The 24,865-nt window shown below is 42.7% G+C and overlaps 1 protein-coding gene across 1 annotated transcript; it reads left to right on the forward strand.

Moving 5' to 3' along the window:
• Positions 1–2,094: 2,094 nt before the first annotated feature.
• TFAP2C (transcription factor AP-2 gamma) lies at positions 2,095–23,563 on the forward strand. The gene is made up of 7 exons (XM_007421821.4): positions 2,095–2,327; positions 7,809–8,288; positions 10,563–10,614; positions 12,683–12,905; positions 15,046–15,164; positions 18,523–18,664; positions 21,546–23,563. Exons 1-7 carry the CDS (start codon positions 2,280–2,282, stop codon positions 21,829–21,831), a joined length of 1,350 nt encoding a protein of 449 aa, XP_007421883.1. The 5' UTR covers positions 2,095–2,279; the 3' UTR covers positions 21,832–23,563.
• The last annotated feature ends 1,302 nt before the right edge of the window (positions 23,564–24,865 follow it).

Genomic DNA, 24,865 nt, shown 5'->3' on the forward strand with positions numbered 1-24,865 from the left:
TATTGATTGCAACGGGACGCCAAACTCTGCCATTCCAGTCGATGGCCAGGTTTTAGCTAGATTGGCGAGGAAGGAGAGACAAGGGTAGAGATAACTGCATTTTCAGTTCTGCATTTATTCCCAAGTAATTACGATTATTCTGCGACGATGATCATGTTAAATAATACAATAATATGCTACCCTTTACAGGTCAGTCTCGTCTCCCTCTGCCGCTCGCTGTCCCTTTCCTCGGAAGGCGGTGTGGGCGTAAAGGAAGCTTTAGTTCGCTTGCAAGCTAACTTGAAGGCTTTATGATGCTAAATCGATTTCATCAGGCGAGGAGCGTCCCACGCCGGGGAATCGCCGAGCGGCTCCCGAAAAGGTTATGGCTTCCTTTTCGGTACGGCAGAGCTCCCGCTGGAGTAAAACCCATTCTGGCTTCGGAGGCAAACGGCTTCGGAGTCAACGGGGAGGGGGGAGATCCAGAAGATTGGCAGGCTCCCCTCCCCTCCCACGTGCCAGCTTCTTGCCGGCGTCGATGCAGAAGTAGGTCCTCTGGAATTTCTCCCGGGGATCGGCGCCGTTTCCCCCTCCTCCCCACCCCCGGGCTGGGAATCGGGCGTCCCCGAGACTTGGCACCCCCAGGGCGAATTGTTGCCTGTCCGGGCGGCAGGCAAGGGGGCGAACCCGGCTCCTTCCAGTGGAAGCGAGCGCAGGAGCTTAGAGGAGCGGCGTTCAGCTCGGATGTAGCTCGAGAGTTGGCATCCGAGGGGACTGGGTTGCTTAGCCGCTGCGGGGACGCGGCAAGAAGAGTAGGGCGGCCCCGCTTTCCCGGGACCCAGAGCGAAAGGATCCGGAAGGTGGATCGAGCTCGGCCGCGAAACGGATCCCACGGGGCTTCGAGGCCCCGTTTGCTGCATCACCTAGCATTAACTTACGAGGAAGGGAATTTACCTCCGAGTAAATAGGAGGACTGCAGGGCAGTGGGTCGCCTCAAGCGGTTTCCACGGTGCCCCAGCTCCCTGGTCAGGCGATCTGAGGCCGCACGAGGGCCGGTTGCTTAAAGCACCGGATGATCAAGTCTCGGGTTAGGTTTCCTTGCCGGCTCTATATGAGACATGTCAGTATTATTTAAGGAGTAGCTGAATTCGGGAGAAACGGGGGGAAACGGCAGGCTTTAGACCAATTCCCTTTGCAATTTCTCTTCTCTTGTTTGCTGGGAAACATTCAGATGTATATAGTTTAGGACTATAATTCTACCCGGCCTTTTATTTAGGAGTTAGGCGGCGCGCTATGGGCAGTGTCTCCTTTTCATTTTCACCACTTCTTGAGGTCGGTTATACGAATAGGAGTGGCATTCACACAACGCCTTTAAGCTAGTGGCCGGTTCATGCCGTTGGGAGTTCGCCCTACAGATTGCCTCAAAGGGACCAAACGGATAGGGGTCGCACCACAGGCTCAACCACCAAAACCCTAACCGAGGTGAGAACTAAGGTTTAACAAATGACCTGGCTAAACTGGTCGTGTGTACGCATCCGGAGAATGCCCCTGAGTCATTAGCAACCCCACCAGCTTTGCACACTGTGTGCTAGGTTAAGCTTTTTGGAAATATTCCCGGCATCTCCGTTGAGCTTGGATGCGGGGAGAGTTGCATCCTTTCCCTTCGTTCTTCCCGGCTTTCGCGTCTCCCCAACTTCGGTGGGAAACGCAGCGAAGGTAGTGCGTCGAAAGGGTTAATTTTCCTCGCCGCGCGGGGTCCAGCTGGAAGCGTGCGCCGCAGCATGAAGCTTTCCCAGCCGGGTTGCGTGCGCGCATTGAGCGCTTTCCCCGCCCGGTTGCTAGCCATGCGTGTGAGTAGCCTTCGGGCAGGCTGGCGCTTTCCCAGGCGCGCGTGTGTGCGCCCTGGAAGGGCTCCAAGCCCGGAGCGCAAGCGGGCGGGGCTTCCCAAGCTCACGCTATTTCCCGATTGGCTAGCTTTGCGCCGCCTGTCAGGGGAAGCCTCCTGGTCCTGGGCCCTCCCTGGGGAGGAGTTATTCTAATGAGGTGGCCATTAAGGGTGGCGGGGATGGGAAAAGAACCTCAGTCATTAATTCCCGGGCGAATATCTTTCTCCGCTACTTTGTTTATATGCCTGTCTTTAAAGCGGCTCCTTGAAGGTTGGGGAGAGAGTTCTACTTTCTCCAGCGCCCTCCTTGGATTTACCATACTTTGGGCTGGGGCGCTTTAACCTCCCCGCCTTCTGGTTCCTATCCTTATAGATTTGATTTAAAAAAAAAAAATTTTGGGGAATACTGGACGCCATGTTGTGGAAACTAGCAGACAATGTCAAGTACGAAGAAGACTGCGAGGTGAGAGCTTAAGACTGTGCATGTGGCTGGTCCTCATTGATACGACGGGGTCTCATTGCTGCTTTGTTAACTGGCTTTCCGTTCACGGCCATGCAGAGTTAGGGGACAGAACAGACGAGCTAGTGGACGGTTCCCTGAGTTAATCCGAGGTATCGGCAGGTAAAATGTTCCTCCAGGTTGTACTGTGGAATGGAGTCGTTTGCGTCTATCAGCGCTGCGTCCCAGACATGCGTATCTGGCACGAGGCTTTCTTGACATTCGCAGGACTTGACTTCGTTATAAATTAAGGGGCAAGTCCTAACGACACTGAAGTCAAGGTGCAGTTTAAGGGATGCCCTACAGTTCACTCGCGTTCTCGTAAATAGGTCCCGGGGAAATTAATGAGCTTTACTCTCGGGCAGGTGCTTTTTTAGGAGTGCGCTAGAACTCAGAATCGGACCGCTTCTGCTTTAATTAGGGAAATGTATTAAAGTGATGCGCACGCTTCCGCTTTGACCCTGCTGAAATGGAGATCGTGCGCCCAAATCTAGGTGCAATATTTGAGTCGGACGCGCTCTTTCCCATGTGCTGAAAAAAAGGGGGTTCGTTTTTTTTTCTTTTCGGCGGAGCTGATGTCTCGGGGTCCTCAGCCTTGAACGCTGGGCCTCTGCCTTTTGCTCCTACAAGTTTCTCGGGGGGCCCTGATGTCTGAATATCCTTAAAAAAAGTTTCAGTGGGACTTAACTTTAGAGGGAGGTATAGGATTTCACTCGCATCCCCGCCGTCTTCCGCAGGAAGGCGGCTTCGGAGCCGTCCATGAAAGCAGTTTGGTTACACGAAAATGACTCTTTGACGTCCTCCAAAGTAAAGGTCTCCCTTTGGGTTCTGTGTGGTATCCCTAGAGATGGATAACGACTCTTCCCCCCAGTAGCATCCTCCGGGTCCACTTCGCGTCGGAAGCGCCCTGTGCAACTTTTGTGCAGCGCCTGAGACACCACGAACGCCCCAGGGCTCCCGCGAGAGATGGGCCGCACATTTCTTTCTCGTGAGACCGACCGGTCGGCCTGTTAGTATGGGCGAGTTAGATCCTGGAGGAAGGTCGTGGAACTCTGGAACGAGCGGCGAAGAGTGCGCAAGAACAATTAATTCTCCCTAGCCTAGATTATACCAATCTTTCAGGGTGATCGGTGTAAAGCTGTACTAACCGGATAGGCGGCATTCGTACCGCACGCTTAATCAGATTCTTGAAAGACCTAGTGGGTGCACGCGTCCCACAAGATGCCGGCTTAGGTAGCGTTCATCTTTCTTTTCGTTAGGGCTGGGAGTGTTCCGCGATTCCAGCCTGAGTTAGTTTACCCGATTATTTCAGTAACCAGTGTTGTGCGAACGCAGCCGTACTCGCGCACGCAGAAGGATGTGTCCTTGAACTCGACGGGGCTTACCTGAATAGGACCGTAAAACACTTTTCTCTACTCCCCCCTTCCCCGGTTCCCCTTAAGGGAGAAGGAAATCTGCTTCCTTCGTCCCAAACCTTTCGCTGTCGGTCTCTTCCTCTGCCCAACGCCTTTCCTCGCGAGGAGGGAAAGGGAGAGAGAGGAAAAAGCGGTTGCCTGGCTTTTGGTGAGGGACGGAAATGATTAATCCCTGCCGGCTCTCCCCTCCCGCCTCCCGGGAAATCCAGGCAAACTTTTGCACGCTTTCAGGCCGAGGTGCGCGCCCGGCTGCCGGTCCTCCCACGCGGCGGGGCGGGGAGGGGAGGGGGTGGAAGCGAGGGCCTGGGCAACTGAGTCTCAGAAGCCAGCGCTCCAGCCTGTTGGACTGGTTCCGGCAGCGGGAAGGGCAGGAGAAAGAGGCCTCGGAAAGGGCAGGAAGTGGGCGATCTTGGCATCGGGAGGGCACCGGGGCCCTCCCCTCTGCGCCTTTACCACCAAGCAGCCAAGCGGACCTCGAGGGAGGGCGAGGAAGAAGGGGGGTGCCGGAGGGTTTGGAAATCCTGGCAAGGGTCTGGAAATCCTGGCACGGGGTCGTCTCCCTTCAAGGATCCACAAGAAATTGCCCAGGACTAGGTTACCTCTTGTCTGTTGCTTGACAGCACTGGCCGGAGTCCTGCTAGGGGCGGGGGTGGGGCACAGAATGGACAGGACTTTCCAAGTTCTTGTCCCCTTCTCTCCTTGAGTTTTCTGTTGGCTTGGAACAAAAGCCTGTTCCTCTTTTCAGTGAATGGGTATTTAGTGCTGGGCTTCCCTTAAGCGTTGGGAAAGAGAATCTGGATGGGAGTTAATCTGTATCAATACTCTGCAGTAGGGAAGCAAACTTTCCTCCTCCGGCCTTTTCTTAAGCCCTGCCTTGCCCTCTCTCTTGTTTAGAATGTTTCCCCCATGTAACTTACTTATGAGTAGGCCTGCATTTGGCTGGGCATTTTTGTAATATCCGGTCCCCAAGGTGGGTCTTGATTAAATGGGATTGATTTCCTGTGACTTGTTTTTTAGGATCATATATCAGCCGCAAAGAGAGGTTTTTGACTTAGATGTCCTAGATGTTCTGACCCCTCCCTGTTTGAAGAACCCAAAGTTTTCAACAGCTTGCAGTCTTCTCCTGGCGATGGGATGATTAAGAACCTTGATCCACCAATTTGAATTAGGAGTGGTGACTCTAAAGTATCTGAGATCACACAGCAGCCTTGGCTGAAATGTGATTAGGTTCTTGGTGGTTGATTGTGTTGGGTGAACTCAGACAAATGTGTTGCCATAGCAAACTATGGTTCAAGTAACCAAGATTAGTGTGTTGTGCTCTGGCCACCAGTGTGACTTGAATAATTCTCCAATGTATATTTTCCATCAAAATGATGAGGCCTTTTGCTTGGTTAGGAACATATTTTAACATCACAGTGATTGTATTGGCGCAACACTTTCCCCAAGCCAGATAAAGATATGCCAGATGCATTTGTAGATCATGATTAGTTGGTTAGTTTCTTAATGGTTTAGCATGTGTTGTGTGAATGTGAACCTAATACATTTGATTAGTTTGTGGTTCAACACAAACTCATAAGGAGGGTTAAATCAGTAACCAAGTTAAGTGTGCTGTGCCTCTGTTTGCATTTAGGCACTTCAGGGATTTCGGAGGCCATGCAGGGACATTTCTGAGAGTAAGGCCCATAGGTTCAGTAGGGTTCCTTGCTAAGTAAATTGGGTACAGGACTGCAACCTCAAGTAAATTAAGGGACCACTCTTTGCTCCTAAATTCACTTTTCTTTGGGGTTTAAAGGGGAAAAAAAAGCCCTTGCATGGGAGAGATCTGCATGATGCAAAACAAAACAAAAAATCAGAAAATCTGGAATCAGATTTAACATTCAGTTGGAAGCAAGACCAGAATTGGTATAGATTGAAGTGTCCTGTAAGTAATATTTTATTTAATAAAGGCATGTGATTCATTCAATAAAACTTTGCCTCGAAAGTCAGCCCTGTGGGGTAGACTAAAAAGTGATCCAACAGGCGGATTGGCCCACCATTTCTGGGCTGCAATTCACTTTATTTCTTTGTTTTAATGTCTTTGGAATTAAACTAACAAGTCGGAGGACCTTAATTGCAGAACAAGTCTGTATACATCTCTGCCTGGTTGGCTGAGCTTTACCCCTAGAAAAGTGGGTCCCAGTCTCACATGCCAATGTGCCATTTGGCTCTGGAGTTGGCTGCCCAATGCCGAGATAACAAAGGTGCCTCTGAGGGCACAAAGATAAACTGAGTTTGTATGGGGTGGGGAGAAAAGAGAGAGGCCTTTCCTATCCCGAAGAAAATAGAATGGGGGGTGCTAATTGTGAGTTTCTTCAGGACTTTGGTATTGGGTACAATCTGGGGTTTTTTAGGAAAGCGACCGGGGAACTGCCTTCCAACTCTTAGAAGCCCTGGCATTTTTCCTCTTGCCTCTGTTCCAGTTCTCCTTTGATTGATTTTCCCTGTTCTTTTAACAGGGGAGAAGCTGCACAACTCCCAGCTTTACACTGATTGTGGTTTTAACTAATTCAGTAATCAAGTATTGGTGACCTGCAGTAGCCCTGGAGATACCTACAGCCCGACCGGTTGGCCTCTTCTGTAGTGCATGACTTTTTTTTTTTAAAAAAAGGAACTCTCTGAATTGTAACTATAAGTATTAATATTAATTATACACACACACACACACTGGAACCCTCCTATATAGCTCCATATTAGGTAACCTGGCTAATGAGTTAATCAACTTTTCAGTTGCTAAGGGGTGTTTGCTGTTTTTTACAGCAATGAGTGGGCAAGGTATAGTTGTTGTTTAGATGCACAATTTTGTAAATGTTGTGATACGTTAAAGAATTGATATATATCCTTTCTTTAAAACAAAAAGTTCTCAAACTTGAAGTTGTGAATATATTCTGGGGGGACTTAAAGCCCATTGAAATAAATGATATTTGATCCCAGTATTTGTGGGATAAATGGTAAGGTCATGTATTGGACTCCTTGAACTAAATGGGATAAATTCTGATTAATCAAATATATGGTTAGATTACATGCCAAAGATTTCAGGGTAATATATGTACATTTATGTGTAGCTGTCAGTTTGGGGACCCTGAAAACATGCCTTTTCTGTAGCAGTGCCTGCCTTCTGGAATGAGATTCTCCCCGAAATTCAAATGGCTCCCATCCTACTGGGTTTTTGAAGGGCCTTAAAGACCCGCCTCTTCACCCTCCAGGCCTTTGGCGAAGACACTTGCCCCTTCCTGTTCCCCTCTGGCTTTATTTTCTTTGCCACTGTTGTGCTGTTGTGGATTTATTTTCATGTTTTTTTTATATTGTTCTCTTTTTAAAAAATGTTTTATCAGTTGTAAACTGCTGGGAGTCAGGTGGCATATCAATTTAATAAATTTGTGAGCTACCTAGAGTCGTTATATGAAATAGGTGGCCATAGAAGTAAACTGAATTTGCTCCAAATGTATTTATTTATGACATTTATTACAGAGTTTATTTATTACAGATTTTTTTTTCTTTTAAATCGACTGGCCCCAAAATGTATGGATTGAAAATAAGAACCTGGTGTTAATTAGTTTGCAAATTGTTGCATTTAAGATTGGAGAACAGGTTCATGATCCTAATGCACACATTTAATTAATCTCTGCCATATTTGAGTACTGATCTTAATCCCAAGCAGAATTAAGCAGCTGTCTTCAAACTGCTTACTCCAAAGCAAATGCATTTATTTCAAAGGGAAAATATAGGAGTCACTTGAAAGTGTGAGATCCAAGTTCTGCAGTCTAATCTCATGAACTCCAGAGAGCTTGTTTTTGTCATATTGGAAGCTACTTCCAGTTGTATCTAAAAATGCTTGTGTGGTAATTTCTATGATTCTAAAAAACAGAATATGTCAGTGGGGCTTGCTTCCCAATGATGCCTGTGAAGCAGAGTGCCACTGTATGGTATTTTGCAGGCCTTTCTCCAGCTCCAGAATTTCACTAACCTGGAGTTGCATCTGTTCTTTTCTCAGGACCGGCATGATGGAAGCAGCAATGGGAATCCCAGATTGCCCCACCTCTCTGCTGTCAGCCAGCATCTCTACAGCCCAGCTCCCCCTCTTTCCCACTCGGGGACCTCTGATTTCCAGCCACCTTATTTCCCTCCCCCCTATCAGCCTTTGCCTTACTCCCAGTCCAGTGATCCTTACTCACACCTTGGGGATCCTTTTTCCATCAACGCACTTCACCAGCCACCACCACCACCTCCCAGCCAGCAGCAAACCAGCTGGCCCAACCGTCAGACCAACCAAGATCCTTCTGGTTTATCCCATCATGCCCGATCGGGCTTGGTGCCTCATCTCCCAGCTCTGGAAAGTGGCTCTGTTGGGGTACGAAGGGACACCTACAGGCGATCTGAGCTGCTCCTGCCCCATGGCCATGGGCTCGATGCTTCCAGCCTAGCAGAAAACCTAGGACTGCATGACATGACCCACCAGATGGAAGAGGTGCAGGTAAAAGTTCTGGGGTCAGAATAGGATGCAATGAATGGGTGATGCTCCAGCAGCTTTTGCTAACCAATAGCTCAGGGGGAAGGCTTGGCTATCTTACTAAAGCAACCTTTATTTGGAGAGGTTGGAATTCTTAGTTCTGGACAAGCTGCACTATATAAAGTTTCAACAAGAACAGGCCCCTGTGAGCTGAGCATTATACCCTCACCTTTGAGAAAATAGGTGCTTGTGTTTTCACTTAGTTGTTTAGCAACTGATCAGATCATTTATCTTCAACAAGAGCTCAAGTTCATCCACCCATTTTGCTCTCACAGTGGCCATGTAGCATGAGTAGGTTAATAGATGAAGATGTATATAGTCACTGCAACATCATTAAAGCTAAAATAAAGGGTGAGGGTGGGCAGGTATGGACACAAGGTCCAATCACAGCATTTCATGCCTGAAGGCTCATAGAGTGATTCCTGCATGTTGTGTATTGTGTAAGGAAATGGAAGGTGCTATAAGCATTTTCCATTCATGGAGAAAATGCTCCTACAGATGCTGGTAGAATGGACAGTTTTGTTCAGCCACGCATGCTTATTTTCTTTATGTACGAAAATCTGCATGAAGTCTCCAGTTTGAAACCCGAATCACTATTTCACACTGAAGTGTGTATCAATCAGGGATGAAAGAGGCATTGCACAAACCCAGAGGTGTGAGAATCATATCTTTCCTCCATTGCTTCATAAGCTATGCAATCCTATTATTGAACAATCCTGCAGCAATGATACTGCTATCTTGCTCCCTATGCTTTGTCAAGGAACAAAGCTTGATTTGCTAACATGGCTTTCTCCAACCTGATGCTCGCCAACTGTTCCAGCCAGTTCCCAGCCACCAATGGCCAATAGCATTCCATATTTGCAAAGCACCAGGTTGGGAAAGGCAATTGCAATGAACATTTTATTTTGTTCCATTTGCATCCTGTCTTCTTGATCAACGAAATAATCAAAGTGGTTCATATCATTTGTACAGCAATCTTCTATGCTACAAGGAAAGTTTGCTAAGTGAGTTCATTCATTCAGGTTTGGCTCCACTGATTCTAGTTGGATTTATATATAGGACTGTAGACTTTAGCCACAGGGATAGAAGTTTTGCATCATTAACAAGATGTTCCTTAGGCTCCTAAGTAGTCTCTAAGCTGACAGTTCACAGCAATGTGGCCAAGAATGGCATTCTGCAACCTTGTAGTCTTGAAGCACAAACTGCTTGCTCCCAAAATTGTTGGTCTTTCATTGTCATGGTTAGGTCATTTAGATTTTTTTTTTTTTTTTTTGGCCTTTGAGTCAGTTTTTGACTTCTGGTGAAGTGGTTTGCCACTGTCTCCTTCCTAGGGCTGAGAGAAAGTGACTGGCCCAGGGTCACCCAGCTGGCTTTGTGCCTAAGGCAGAACTAGAACTCACGGCCTCCCGGTTTCTAGCCTGGTGCCTTAACCACTATACCAAACTGGCTCAGGTCATCTAAAATAACTCTGAAAATAAATAGACCATGAATAAAGCCCAACTGCTCAGATGTTGGTCTAACTCACCTATAATGCTCAACCCCATAATTAATTTTACCATTAGGTGTGATCCTATTCCTTGTAGTTTGTAAATCACAGTCTGTGTTTGTGGATCTATTCACATATCACAACAAGTCTCAAGCAGGCCAACCATATGACAGCTTAACAGGATGGTATGAACCACTTTTCCTGAATTATAGTAAAGCGAACTTGAAAATGTTCTGAGTTACGATCATCGTGTTTCAGAAATGGAGAACCACAGATTTTTTGTTTGTTCGTACCACAATCCTAAATGCCTCTGGCGACAGTTACCTAATGAACTTCCTCACTTGTTTAACTGGGGATTTTAGCAGATCCATGAATGCAGTCACAACTGTGCCCTTTTGAAGTCAGTGGATCATAATTCTAAATACGCACAAGGGTGAATGCAGCACATTTTCTGAAAAGTAAAGCCGCTGACTTGGTTCCTCTAATAAGCTGACAGGCACTGCAGCTTTGTAAGATTATGCACTCCACTGATCTCAATAAGATTTCAAAAAGGTAATTTTTGCTGGGTTGGGCCTGTTTGGATGTCCCACTGGAATTAAAACTCCCTTCCTTGCTGTAAAGTTTATGGTTTTTGCTAAAACCCATTAGAGGAATAAGTTAATGAAATATGTTTTGTATATCGGGTGGGGAAGGGGTCATAAATTGTATTCCAAAACTGTATTCTTAAAAAAAAATTCACATTCTCTCTCCAGAATGTGGAAGATCAGCACTTATTAATGCATGACCAGACAGTCATTAGAAAAGGTCAGTAAGTTTACATTCTGCTGGTTTGTTTTCTTTTGTCTTTAAAGGATGGTATTTTCACTCATAAACTGTTTTAGGAGTTATAGACCAGGTTTCATGTTTGCCTTTATGTTCCTTTTTGAAAAGAGACTTTGTTTAAAACAACAACACATAACTACAATATAAAAAAGTAAGATATATATGAGCTGTCGTATATACCCAAGGATTTCCCCCCCCCCCTGAAAAATAGGCTGTGGATATGATCAACATGAATATTTATTTAGAAACAAATGTTTACAAATCTCCATTTTAAAAAAGTATCCAGAACACGTATCTTGGGTTAATACAATGGATTTAAAATGGGTTATTTAAGTTTCCTTGTGGAAATGTTGTAGTCATTCCCTTGGAGGATATGTTCTGTGTTACAATACATTTAATGTGTAGTTTTGGTGAGTGAGTTCTCTTTGTTAACATTTGTTTTCTTATTATCCATTTCACTGGTAGGGGTAGCTGTCTTGGAAGAAGAAAAATCATTCATCTAACGGGGGGCGGGGAATGTAAGCTCTCACGGATAATAGAACGAAGAAACATTTCTTTGAGGATAATGATCTCTCTTCCTTTGCATTGTTGATGCTTGTGTTTAATGTGGGCAAATCAACAAAGAAATGTTTTTGCTGCAACCAACATCTTTTATTTTGGCCATGGCTTCAACATTTATTTTTAGTGGGTTCTGTTCAGTATTAAAAATAGAAGAACATCCCTCTTTTTCTTTTAAAAAGAGTGGCCTCTTCTTTGATGAGATGTGTGTTAGCCTTCCCTACAGAGGCCCTCTGTGTACTACAGCAGCCATCATCCATGCTCATCCAGGTTATCCATGATAAGCTCTAATTTAACATGGGTTTAGGAGGGGTACCAGGTTGCAGAATGCTGATGTGTATCCACATCACAAACTTCCACTGGTGGTATTGATAAGGTTGAGGTGCAGATCCGTGGTGGAGAAACTGCACAGACCTTTCCTTCGTTTTGTTGGCCAATTCACCCTCCCCCCCTTGCCAAAGGTTTTAGAATAAATATATAACTCAAAGGATGATTTTGTCTGTAACTTCAGAGTGACAAGGGGGAAAATGTGTTTGAGAAGAACCAGAAATGTTTTGTTGTCAACTCATGGCTGATTTGAGAATTAGCTCATGGCAGAACTATTTTTCTGCCGTCTGTTTCACCTGCTTTTCAAAATCTTCCTCCTTTGATAAATAAAGTGTCTGGCTTAGTGATTTAACCCTTTCTTCTCCTGACGGTTCCAACTCCAACTGTTCATGGGGAAGAGGTCAGGTTTCAATGGGTCAAAATGTAGCTGCCAGTTGAGCATATTTCAGCAGAAGTACACATCTGCTGACTTGTTTTCTATGTTTTAATTTTCATAAAGTCAAGATGCCACTCCAGGAACTGGAAGTCAAGAAAAAGGCATTTGAAATGAAATGACTGAACTTGGAACATTTTATGTAATAATACGACAGCAATTTTGTTATCAAGATATGAGAATTGTCGGCTTAGAAAAAGTTGTGTAACCTTGTCTGGCTCCCATCCATGGCCTGTGGATTTCAGGGCCAAAGAGGGGCATAGTTATTGGATTGTAGCTTATTGTTCTTAATTGTTAGAACAATAGATTGAATCAGCACAACTAGGAAGACACTTAAGCAATACATTCGTAATACTTTGTTTAATAAGAAAAGAACAATCTTTTTTATATAACTGTGTCAGGTGTCCTCAAGTAGTAAGGAGATCCTTACCTGCCCTTTTCATGTTAGGCTAGGAATGCTCTTTAATTGTTTAGTAAAATTTGATGGATTCATTATGGAAAGCAACCTTCTTCAACCTGGTGCCTATAAGACTTCAGATACCATAATGCCCAGCTATCAGACATAGAATGACTGGGGGTTATGGTAAATAAAGTCCAGTTCACCAGGACATCAGGCTGTGGATGGCATAATCCTGTAGATTCTTATGTTAAAGGTTTAGATTTCCCAGAAAAAAAGATGGAAGAAACACTCCATCCTAGTTTGTCTGTTTTTTGTATATTTTGGTTCTCCAGGTCCCATTTCACTAACGAAAAACAATGCATTAGGTCTTCCTTGCCAGAAAGATGGACTTCTGGGAGTAGTGATCAACCCCAATGAAGTGTTCTGCTCCGTTCCTGGGCGGCTTTCTCTCCTCAGTTCGACATCAAAATACAAAGTGACAGTTGCAGAGGTTCAGCGAAGACTGTCTCCTCCCGAATGTCTCAATGCATCTCTGCTGGGAGGGGTCCTCAGAAGGTAGGCATGTTCATTCCTCTGTCGTCTCTCCCCTCCCCTCCCGGGAGAAATCATGCCCTATCACCGGGGCTTCCTTGTGTCCTGTGGAGCTGAATGGCCTGTGAACAGAATAGCTTCTTCTTGTCTCTCAGGGCTGTTGTGAATCTGAAAATGGGAAATAAAACGCTGCATTCTAATAGGGTTTATTTTGAAGCCTTTCCTTCACACTCTCTTTTTCTCTTTGGCACCCTTTTGCCTTTCCAGAATTGAAAAGTGCCATAACAGGATTCGATGCACGTTCTCTTTTCCTGTTAAAGTGACTCCCCCCCACATTGGAAAAAAGAAATAATTGAATAGGGAGTCAGGTCTTTACCAGTTTATGGTATACAGCCTAATGTTAAAAGGGTGTGAAGAGGAATATATTGATTATTTTAAAACAACACCATTTCCAAATCGTATTAAGGCTTTAACTGAGTGGGATTAAAACAGCCTGTCCTGGTTTATTCCTGTCTATTTGAGGTTCGGAAATGGGCAGGTGAAACTCTTCTAACCGAGATGATTCATGTTTATTGCCTGTCTGCACATTGAGGGGCTGCCAAAACAAGAGTTGCTGGGGCAGATTCCAAAGCTGTCAGCTGTAATTTATGGAGGGCAAAGGAAAGCTGTCCTTCAGTCAGGTTTAAATTCTGGGGACTACTCGGCCATCCCCACATTATTTTCTCTGCAACAGTATGCAAGCAATTGACCACTCTTGTTTTTGGTTTTAACTTCTCTATCTAGTTTACAACACTGAGATATGCTAGTGGTCTTCTATCCAAACACTGACCATAGCTGATCCTCTTTAGTTTTGGGGGGATCAGCAGAAGTTGAATACATGTAGCTACCTACTGTGAGGGAAACTCTCATTACCCACCCAAGTAATCGCAGGGCTATATTCCAACACACCTGGGGGAAGTCATACCAGAGGTGAGATTCCAAGCACACCATCATTAAAGTGGGGGTGCCCAGGGCTTTCAGGCAGTGCCTAAAGTTTTTGACATAGGAGGATAGGGAAAGTCTTAAGTAAGCATTTTTCTTAATGATATTTAATTGCAGATTAATTAAATTTAATGTTTTTGTCTTGGGGTGCAATTCCCCAGCGTGTCACTCAGAACCCAGTATACAGACTGAGTTGAAAGCCATGTGCTTTATATGAATTTATGGATGCTTTTAAATAGGTGCTATCATCCAAATGAGGAAATGCATCACCACAAAAGAGAACACAGATTGACCTAACATTTGTATCGCCAGTAAACATATAGGGAAACAAATGTGGAAATTACCGTAATATGTGTTGGGGAACTCTGGGAGTTGAAGTCCACCCATCTTGAAGTTGCTGAGGTTGAGAAACACTGTGTTAGCCTTACCAGGTAGAACAGCCAGGAAACATAACCAGACAAGCTAATTCTACTTTATTATAAAGCTACATTAACAGAATCTTGCAAGTCTGAAAGTACAGTTCTCCTGCCCGAGAAACTAGGGAGGGTCCCTTCTGAGCCTCTTGCCCCACCCACTTTCCAGCTTTGGGCAATGCTGTCTCTTATCTGACCATTCTCTAGGCAATATCTCTTTGCCCTGTCTCCCACGGTCTTTCCCACATACCATTACACACTGCTTTAGAGAACTGCTAATATGTAGTCTAAATTTCAGGAATTGGGGACCGTCCCCAATTCTCTCCATACTCCTCAAATGGCATTCATAGCGGTGGAAGTACAGTGGACTCTACTTCCTAGGCAAAAAATTAAGGCTGCAGTCTCATTTAATATCCATGTATGGGTACTGCCACAACAAAAGTTTGTTTGATGCTCTGTGTTTGTAAAAGGTTTTAATTTTCATTATGTCGATCATCATCCTTGTAATGATGCTTGATAGTGTAAACGCAGAGGCAAAGCGTGTCCTACCCTTCCTCCCCCTCCCTTCCTTTTTGATCTTGCTTTCTGATGTTCATATGATGGAGCATTCAAAAGTAGGTCAGCCCTTGTTTTGTCACAGCCCCCTCTTCCCTCCCCCACCAACAGAAGTGTATTGAATGTCAGCAACTTGCATTTCCCAATTGCTTCAAAATGTGACCTCTTCAGCGATGCATCTAAACACACCGCCCATCCCTTTCTCTCATTTGCAGAGCCAAATCTAAAAACGGGGGCCGCTCACTAAGGGAGAAGCTGGACAAAATTGGCTTGAACCTTCCTGCGGGCAGAAGGAAAGCTGCAAATGTGACATTACTTACGTCATTGGTGGAAGGTCAGTGGATCTTTTCTTTAAAGCTTTTTCTAGGTTAAAGGCCAACGGGAGCAATTTGTGTTCCCTGATGAAACTGTCTTCTGAAAGGGCAATCTTCAGAAATATGGGCAGGACACAGAATAATGGTCTTGATTCCAACTGAATGAGAAGAAACCTAATCGTAAGAGCTGTTCAGCTCTGGAGCTGATTGCCATGGGAGGTGTTGAACTTCTCACTCTAGGGTATGCTAAAATGGAGTCTGGGCAGATGTATATTGGAGATGCTTTAATTTAAATTTCTGCCTGAATAGGAGGTTGGACTTGAAGGTCTAAATGGCACTTTCCAGTTCTGTGTCCAGTGGCCTCTCTTTTACTCCAAAATGCTTTTGGTAGCTAATCCATTTTTTCAACTGTACAGTTGTAGGTGAAGGTAATAGTACTCAAACCAGAAGTGGGGAGGGAGGAATGAAGGATGTGCTGGAGCATAAACTTGAAGGATAAACATCATTTTCAGAGGTGGTATGTTTGTTTAAGAAAGGTTTGGACTGGGAGTTTTTACAGGTGCTGTAAAATTGGCATTTCATTTATCACCAAGGCAGTAAAAATTGTTTGATTGTCAATTTTTTTTAACCGCACAATAACTAATCAGTGGTGAAATTTGTTCATTGGAGACTCAGAGATGTCACACTTCAGATGTGATCAGAAGCTTTGAACATCTCTCTTCCTCTTCCCAGTATAACTGGAGCCATGTTTAACACTGCCAGTTGTTGTTGTTATTACACGTGTGCCTTTGAGTCAGTGTTGACTCCAGTTAAATGGGTCAGGTTTTTTTTTTCCTGTTATTGGTAGATGAGGACAGATGTTTTCTGCAGAAATGGCTGATTTAGGAGAATCAGATTGTCTTCCACCTCCATTGTATGAATCCAAGGACTTTTTCCACTCTTTGATTACTTTGTTTCTTGGGGTACTTTAACGTGTGTACTAACAAGCAGCTTAAATTCTTGCTACACTGTCTGATATTTTAAAGAATTCCTTATAAAGCTGCACTGAGTGAAACAGAGCTAAAAACAATGTATAAAAAGCTGAGAAGAAAGATTGGCAGTGACTGATAAGGGTTCAGAGCAATAGTGAACAGAGAAGAGCCCAAACCAGAGATTTTGGATTGCTAAATCAGAAAGATAAATTGCAACAATGCGTGTTCGTCCATGGAATTCTAAAATCACCTTTTAAAACAAAAGCTGAGATTTCTATATTCTAAACCAACTATAAATATTTGATATAGAAATATCTAAACATTGTAAGCCACCCAGAGCCCTTTTGAAATTGAGCACTCTCAAAATCCATTAAATTAAATTAGAAATATTTATTGTGCAAGGAGTTCATTGTACAAGGGATTTGGACCGATATGCCCCTTTCAAATACAAATTTTGCAGCATGACAAATTGCTGTGTTTAATATGAGTAAGAACCTCTACTGGGCTATCTGGTGCTTTATGTTTTTTTTAACTGTACAGTACTCAGCTACCATACAATGACCTAAAACAATTAACTAAATAGTCACATGAGTACAATTAATGATCAGTTAATAATTAACACAATAAGTAGTTAATAGGAAGAGTTTCAGTTGAGGAGGACATATTTTCATCACCAGTGACTTTTAGAGTGAAGTCAAGTCCCCTTTGAGTCAAGCTTGACTTCTGATGACTTCATGGATACAACCACACAGTTTTCTTGGCAGCAGTAGATAAGTGGTTTGCCACTGCTTTTGGGGAATCTAGGGTCTAGCCTAGAACTCAGGACTTCCCAGAAGTCTCCCCTCCAAATATTAACCAGGCCCAGTGTTGCTTAGCTTGACAACAAAATAGTTCCTAAAATCAGTATTTTCAGACCTGCGCTGATGAAGATGAATCAAGTCTGTTCTCTGTTGTTGCAGAAGGTAGGGCTAAAACCAGTAGATGAAAGTTGGGAGGCAGCAGACTTCAGCTAAACTCTTAGTTAGGAGAAGCGGTAGGATCAGTTTGACAGCAGAAAAAGCGTTGAGAGCTGTTGGTGTCTTCCTTGGCTTGAGGTACTTCAGAAGACTCTGGCTGGCTGTTGACAGGGATATTTGCCCAGCAAGTGGGTTAGATGAGATAACTTTCAAGATCCTCTCTAATGTTCTTGTTTTATTTTGGTGGGTGATGGCAGTTAAGGAGAGAGTATAGCCAACAACAAAAGTAGAACTTTTTAAAAACAAAATAATGTTTTATCATAATTATATTTGTTTGGAAGCAGAATGCATTTTCTAAGTCTGTTAAGCTTTCTTGTTTCAAACCTTAGAGACTTGGAATGGAATGAAAGGTTATATTAGTGCAAGACCAACCTCCATTGAAAATAAGTATATGTGAAACTTGTATTTGTAGTTAGGCATCCTTTGGTACTGCAGTCAAATGATAAAGTCACATGGGTAAACCAGTTGTTATTTCCAAGGAAGAGCATGTTGATAGTCAGAGTTGTTGCAACCCACAGCTTTTGCTGAACTGCATTATCAAATGGGCTGTCTGGATGGAATCCAGATCCATTAAAACTGAATAGATGCCTTCCTAGGTATTTTGACGGGAGCGTTGTCAACTTTGGGATGAGTGCATTTTGGCTCAAGCTGTGCCGATAGCATGAGAGGTGACGCTCATACATTCAGGAGCAATTGGTGGAGGTTCATTTGCTGCTCGGCTTATAAATATCCTGGTTGCTTAGAACTTGTGCTAATTCATGCTAATTATTGCCAACAAAATATTTTTGCAGTTGCTTCACATTTTGCAAAAACAGAGTGGAGCAGATGACAATTATAGGATGAGAAATATTTGTATGGTGGGACTTGATACTGTGACCTACTTTAAGTCAGACTATTATCCTGTAAAGATCCTGACCCTTAATTATGATGGAAATATAATATTGCCTATTGCCTTAAACCAACCTTCTCCTATCTGGTGCCTTCCAGATGTGTGGGACTTTATCTTCCAGATGCCCAGATTGCATAGCCTTTGGTTTTGCTGACTGGGTGTGCTATGTGCAATCAAAAAGGCACCATTCTGGGGAAGATAGTTTCTTTGCAACATTTAGATATCCAGAAAAAACTTAAAATCACAATGCTACTCATCAAATAAAGGAGTTTTCTTAGGTAGCCCTATTTTTAAAAGCTGAACTCAAATGATGATTTTATAAAATATAAGTTGGAGAGAAAAATAATCTTGTTAACATATGGGCTGGTCACAACAGTGGCAAATATTGTACATCTGTTTGTCTGCAAACAGTTATTTAAGAGGGCATGATCTAATAAGCAAATCCTTGCTTTCCTCCTCCTCCTCCTCCTCCTCCTCCTCCTCTTCTATGGTCCACTTGCAGGTGAAGCTGTACATCTTGCCCGGGATTTTGGCTATGTGTGTGAAACCGAATTCCCTTCTAAAGCTGTGGCTGAATATTTAACTCGGCCTCATCTGGGCCGGAATGAGATGGCCAGCAGGAAGAACATGCTCCTTGCCGCAAAGTAAGTAATTTTATTTAGTGGAAGCTTCTCCCTGGAAAGTAATATGTAAGATTTATAGAATATATTAAAATGCTTAGAAGGCTCAAATGGTATTTTCTCAGTAATCCCTAGAAACAGGAATGGGCAAAAGATGAGCCTTTTGGAATGGTGTGAAGAGGAGGAAGGATAGAGTCTGAATGGGGGCTTATACTGAATATGGGCAAAGCCTGGATTTTTAATCCAGGAAAAGGTTAGCATTCTACTTTTTAAAGCTGTGTTAAGTCTGTTTTAAGCTTAAAATACAGTTTTCATGGGTTTCTAGCCTTGGAATGGTGGGAACCCAAAATTTGGAAGTAAGGTTGGAGACTCCCCTCCCCTCCCCTCCCCTCCCCTCAGGAAAGCAGCCTGAGAAGATGTAGGTTGCTCATTCTTGCCTTAGAAGGGAGCATCTCCTTAGAAGGAAGAGTTTGGAGAAGAAAATCAAATCAAGATTTAAATTAGGTTCTTGTATTTTAAATTAGAGTCTTGCATCTCTTTATGAACAGGAGCATCCTTATTTGTCTGTTGGTTTGCATTTAATGACTCCCTGTTATCACCTGGTCTAAAATAAGGGCTGTTTTGAAAACAGCAGGCAAGGTTTCATAGAGCAACACAAAGGCTTTAAGGCCTCTTGAGATTTTAATCACCTGAAATCTGGTTCTTGTCAACTCTGCCCTGAGCACGGGAACAGAAGGGGCTGGCTATATTGGGTCATTTAGCCAGTAAGTCTACTCTGGGAGGTGCCCCATAGTCTTTCACATTACCTGCTACCTCTTCCTTTTCAACTTGGGTCCAGCAACTTATTGCTGGGGGCTTTCTCAGTGTATTAGACACTGGAACAACAGATACCAAGTCATAGTGAGGACCACCATTATTTTTTTTTAGTTATCGGGGAGGTTACATAATGATGGAAGGCAGAATTGAGATTGCACTTAGGATCAGTGAAAATGTGTGTGAGTGGAGGGGCAGCCTTGCATTACTATACATACGTTCTGCCTACATCGGGTCTCCCAAAACTGGCCACCTTTAGGTAGCTTAAATTGCATCTCCAACTATGATAGCTTCCGAAACAGCTGGAGAAGCTTGGAAAGGCTGACCTCCCCTCAACACCGTTGGGTGTAATATATGCAAGTTAAAGGGTATGTGTGTGCATGCACACAGGCATGTGTAAATAAGTAGAAGCTGAGTTGTGTCCTCTGTTTTTTATTTCCAAGACACATAAAGCACAGTTACAGTTTGAACAAAGAAAACAGTGGTTGAGCTGAAGCTAACAAACGTCTCATTGCTTTTTGTGTTTCTAAAATTTATGTCATTTAGAGTGGCTGTTAAACTGTTCTGCCAAGCACACTTTCTTTCAAATTGAAAGGACTGTGGTAGGAAAGTGCAAAATATACAAATTTGGGGACGGAACATTTTAGAAAACTCTGGGATGTTCTGTTGCTCCTCCAGAACATGCCACCCTGGAGGTGGTTTGGTGGGAAATGATGGTTCGAAGAATTCTGGGGGCATCCTAGCCCCAAGTAGGCCCATGTCATCCAGAATGGTATGTTTTTGGATACTTTGATATGTTGTGATATGTACAGATATATGGCTTCAGTACCTTACTCTCAAGGGATTTGTGTGGCTATTTTAGAGAGTAAAATTTTGGCTTTTTCTGCATTTGGTGGACTTTTTGAACTGAGTGGTGGGATGATTTAAAGGAAGAAATGAGTTTCACTTGCTCCAAAATGCATATTAGCTACTGTTTGAGAATTATAGTCTTCTATAGGGAATATTTCAGACAAGATAGAAGGGCTGCCCCCTTTTAAATAGTTTAATGGCAGAAAGAAGCACTTTTTATTTTAATAATGTTTGCGGGTCCCTACAAGAAGGAATAGTTGCAGGATCAAAATGTGCACCTATTGCATTGTAGCAGAGATGAAACCTGTGGGGTGTCCAAACTATGAAATAGTCAAAGCATTTTTAGGAATGTCTAACAAGATGTCTCCCACTTTTACAAGTTTGCAAGCTGGTTTGAGGTCTAACTCAAAGGACAGTTTGAAATCTGTACATGCCTCCACCACAATCGTTGGTCTCCGCCTGTCGCAGTTTTGCTTTTAACGTAACTTTTGCAAACCACAGATGGGGAAATTCTCTTGCAGCTAGCTTTAAATTGTTTAGTACAGCAGGATCTAGACAGAAGGTCCAGCTGAAAAAAGGCTTAAAGCTGTTTTTAGTTCTGAAATTGTACTGTAACAGCATTAGTGCTTCTAAAACAAAGGCGGTATCTTTAGTGTGTGTGTGTGTGTGTTTCAAGAGAGGAACATAGGAAATGTGTATGGCAAGAGAATGACTCTTAAATATCCTGGTCAACTAAATTGCTAGTCTTTAAGATTACCAATGCATGATAGAAATGTTGTTCCTCTGATTGCTGCTGTTAAAACTGCATAGCTTGCCTGTTTGCTCCTGGTCCTAATTCAAGATGCTACTTCTCAATTTTTTAACATCTTGAGGGTTCTACCAAGCACCTGAACACCCCATCTCACAAATGTGTCTTCTCCTTTTTGAGAACTGCTGCCCATACTAGTCATTGTGGAGTCAGATAGTCTGATCTGAAAAAATGAGACCCAAAAACCATGTAAGCTTCTTGGACAAAAGAGAGGATTTAAAATATGGAAATAATTCACATGCTACTCTCTTTATATTACAGGTACTTAGTTACTTGTCGACTTTTCGCTTAAAATATTTAAGGGAAATATTCTTAAACGTATCTGAGAATCTCAGTAGAAGGAACGTGATAAAGCCCTTGTGACTCAGTTGAATTGCCTTTGTCCAGTAAAAATGCAGTGTTAATTATTATTTGGTTTTGTATTGCCTCTTCCAGACAGATCTGTAAAGAATTCACAGAGCTCCTCACTCAGGATCGAACCCCTCTTGGTAACGCGAGGCCAAGCCCTATCTTAGACCCTGGCATCCAGGGATGTTTGACTCACTTCAGCCTGATCACACATGGATTTGGGAGCGCTGCAATCTGTGCTGCGATGACATCTGTGCAGAACTACCTGAATGAGGCGCTCAAACTAGCAGACAAATCATATATGAATGCAGGAGATCAAAGCCCCCAAGATGCCAATAAAAACCTTGAGAAGATGGACAAGCACCGGAAGTGAGCATGAAAGGATGACAGAGACACACACAGAGAAGACCGACTTAAAAACTGTTACTGCACACAGACTTAAGATCTTCTTGCCTAGAGGGCATGTAGATATCTATTAGAACTTGCTTTGGGGCATCTTTTTTTAAATTTTCAACCACATCCTTTTCTGGAGACACGTGTGTCTCTTTCTCTTCTTTAAAGCTGCTGTTATCCATTCATTTGGGACCAGGTACCCGAAGGTAAACATGGATATATCCTTTTAATTTTTTTAAAAAAATTTAAATTGTAAAAGGTGGTGCTATCTCTTTTTCCTTGTATGGAAATTTGTTACATGGTATATCTGGACACTTTCAGGCAATGTTTTTCCTCCAATACACTTTGCGCAGTGGAATCTCAGTGAAATTCAGCAATAAACCAGTTTTAGCAGGATGTGAATAAATGTACTGAAGTCACATGCTCACATGCTCTCCCTCCATGAGAAAGAGAAGTGAACACATCTACTTTCTGTTCAAGGTTTATTGTTGCATCTGAAAATTGCAAGCTGTGGTTTACGGAAATATCATAAGCTGTAATTTGATTCTCATTGTTTTGATTAGCCAAGGTTTTTTTTAAACCTCCTCAGATGCATCAGTAAGCCATAATTAAACAAGAAGCAGATGTTTCAGTATTCATTGCCACTGCCAAAGGACCAGATTTGTAGGTGTGTGAGAGATGCAGAACGGAGAAGAAAGTGCATTGGCTAGAGCAAGTTCATTTAACATTACGGCTAAGCATTGTAAATCAGGCTGCTAGGAGAGTTCATGCCCACAGCTTGTGGAACAGGCTCGCTGTGATTGTGTAGGAGTTTGCAAGTGAAGCTTTGGCAAACTAATGAATTTCAGAGGGATAATTAAAAAGTTCCAATGTGCTGTGTGATTCAGGCAAGGGCCTGATCATATTCTAAGCACAGTGGCCTCCATGGATGCTCAGGCATTCACGACATCGCTAGATGGTGCATGAGGAACCCTCCACCCCACCCAAAAAAGGAGAAATCTCACCCAGTCACCAAATCACATGGATTTCAGTGGCCTCAATTGCTGAAATCTCATGACATTAATCTTGCGGCATCTTAGCCTTGTATTGTGTTGTTTTGCACCTGCGTCCTGTGATATATCCTGAACAAGTTACCAATGCTTACTCAAGATGTTTCAGTTTTAAGTGTGCATCTACATGGAGGTTCTACTATTATTTTGATGGAAACCAGCAAGCAGAACATAATACAGTATTAGCCCCTGTTTTTCTGAGTTTTTGACAAAATACTGAGATTTCTGATTTAATTTTAGAGAAGATCCAGACAGGAATCAAGTAAAATAATGTGGTAGATAGTTCTGAACATGTTTACCTTAAAAAGAAAAAGAAAAGTTTTGATTTCTAGGTGTAATTCAAGAAACGCTGCTAAAGCATATTTTAATACAATGAGGTTTATGCAGGTCTTACACAAATAGAGTTGCAAGACTGAAATGTTCTGTAGCAGATCTTTTTTATTCAAGGAGGAGTTACTTTGAGCTAATATTAAAACCTTATTTTTTCATCCACTTCAAAAACATCAAGAGATACTGCAGCTTTATGTGCATCATCAGGTCATTATTTTTAATTAAAAAAGGAAAAAAACTTGAAAGAATAGGCACGTAACTTTTAATTATTATTATTTTTTTGCCTATATAGGCCAAAAATTATAAATATAAATATAAATATAAATATATATATATATATATATATATATATATATGTATGTCTCCAGGGAGGTTTTATGTGTATAAGGGAAAACAGTGTCTTGAATGTATATATTTATTTATGTGTAATTTAAAGGGTTTTGTAAATAATGGTGAACATTTTAATACTTTTTTTTATAAATGGGCTTCAGATTTTAAAAGTTTTCCCCACCCCAAAAAAATAAAAAAACAAGGTACTGGCTAAACTCCATACACTGCTGGATGATGTACAGTCTGTTTTATGCTAAATATTTAAAAGACTTTTTACAAATAAAATAAAATTCTTCCCGTATTTTTTTTTTTGGGGGGCCGCCGGAGAGTTATGAAATGTGCGTTAGCAAGCAATAACTGCATATTTGGTAGCAACATTTGGAACGAGTGCAAAATGCATGTGCATTTGTGCATCTGGGGGAGTATGTGCGTGCGCGTGTTTGTGTGTCAATAATAGAAGTCATAAAACTGCAACCACTCTTTTGTGAAGGTTCCCTTATATTTAAAAGACCATCATATACAACAATCCATATAATAGAAATGTTCTGGGCAAAAATATTGAATATTGCTTACTGGGGAAAACTTTATTATTATTTTCCTAATGTGGGTCGGACAACAAACCCCATAAATTGACATTTTAATGTATGTTGTACATGTGAAGCAGAGTGCCAGGGAACCTAACAATGATGGGATCCCACTCTATAGTCTCCTTCCCTCCCTTGTCCATCAAAAAAAATATATGCCTGAGCAAATAAGGTTACCTTAGGGTACCTTAAAATAAATACATATTCTGCCTAACTGCTTAAGGGTATAAAATAAATATAAAGCTATAAAAGGGCTGGTAAGCTCACATGGATTATGTTCATATGTCTCTGTTCAGCCTAGTTAGTTTACTGGACCTTGACTGATCTTAAAAAAAAACAAAACTAAAACAAAAAAAACCCTAAGTCTGGTCAGACCTGATTAGTATTTGGATGGAAGACCACTAGGAAATCTCAGGGTTACAGGTTAGACTGGGAAGTCAGACCAATCAAAAGAAGGTAATAGCAAACCCAAACCTTGTGGTTGTGAAGTCATGAAGAGACAGCTTAAAGTTGACTCTATGTACCTACTCAGCCCAACTGTCTGGGATAGCAGGGTGTGCTGACCATAATTACAGAGCGTGGCCAACATGTCAGGATCAAGTGGCTAGCTCATGGCTTACTGAATTCTGACAACTGAGTTACCAGATGCTATGAGAGGAGGACTACAAAGAGATCAATTCAATGCACAATGTAACTACAAACTCTGTTAGCTATCATCTTG

The sequence above is a fragment of the Python bivittatus genome, unplaced genomic scaffold, assembly GCF_059951505.1.
Source record: "Python bivittatus isolate LINGU-HERP-01145 unplaced genomic scaffold, Pbiv_v1 ctg000700_np1212, whole genome shotgun sequence".
Classification (NCBI taxonomy): domain Eukaryota; kingdom Metazoa; phylum Chordata; class Lepidosauria; order Squamata; family Pythonidae; genus Python; species Python bivittatus.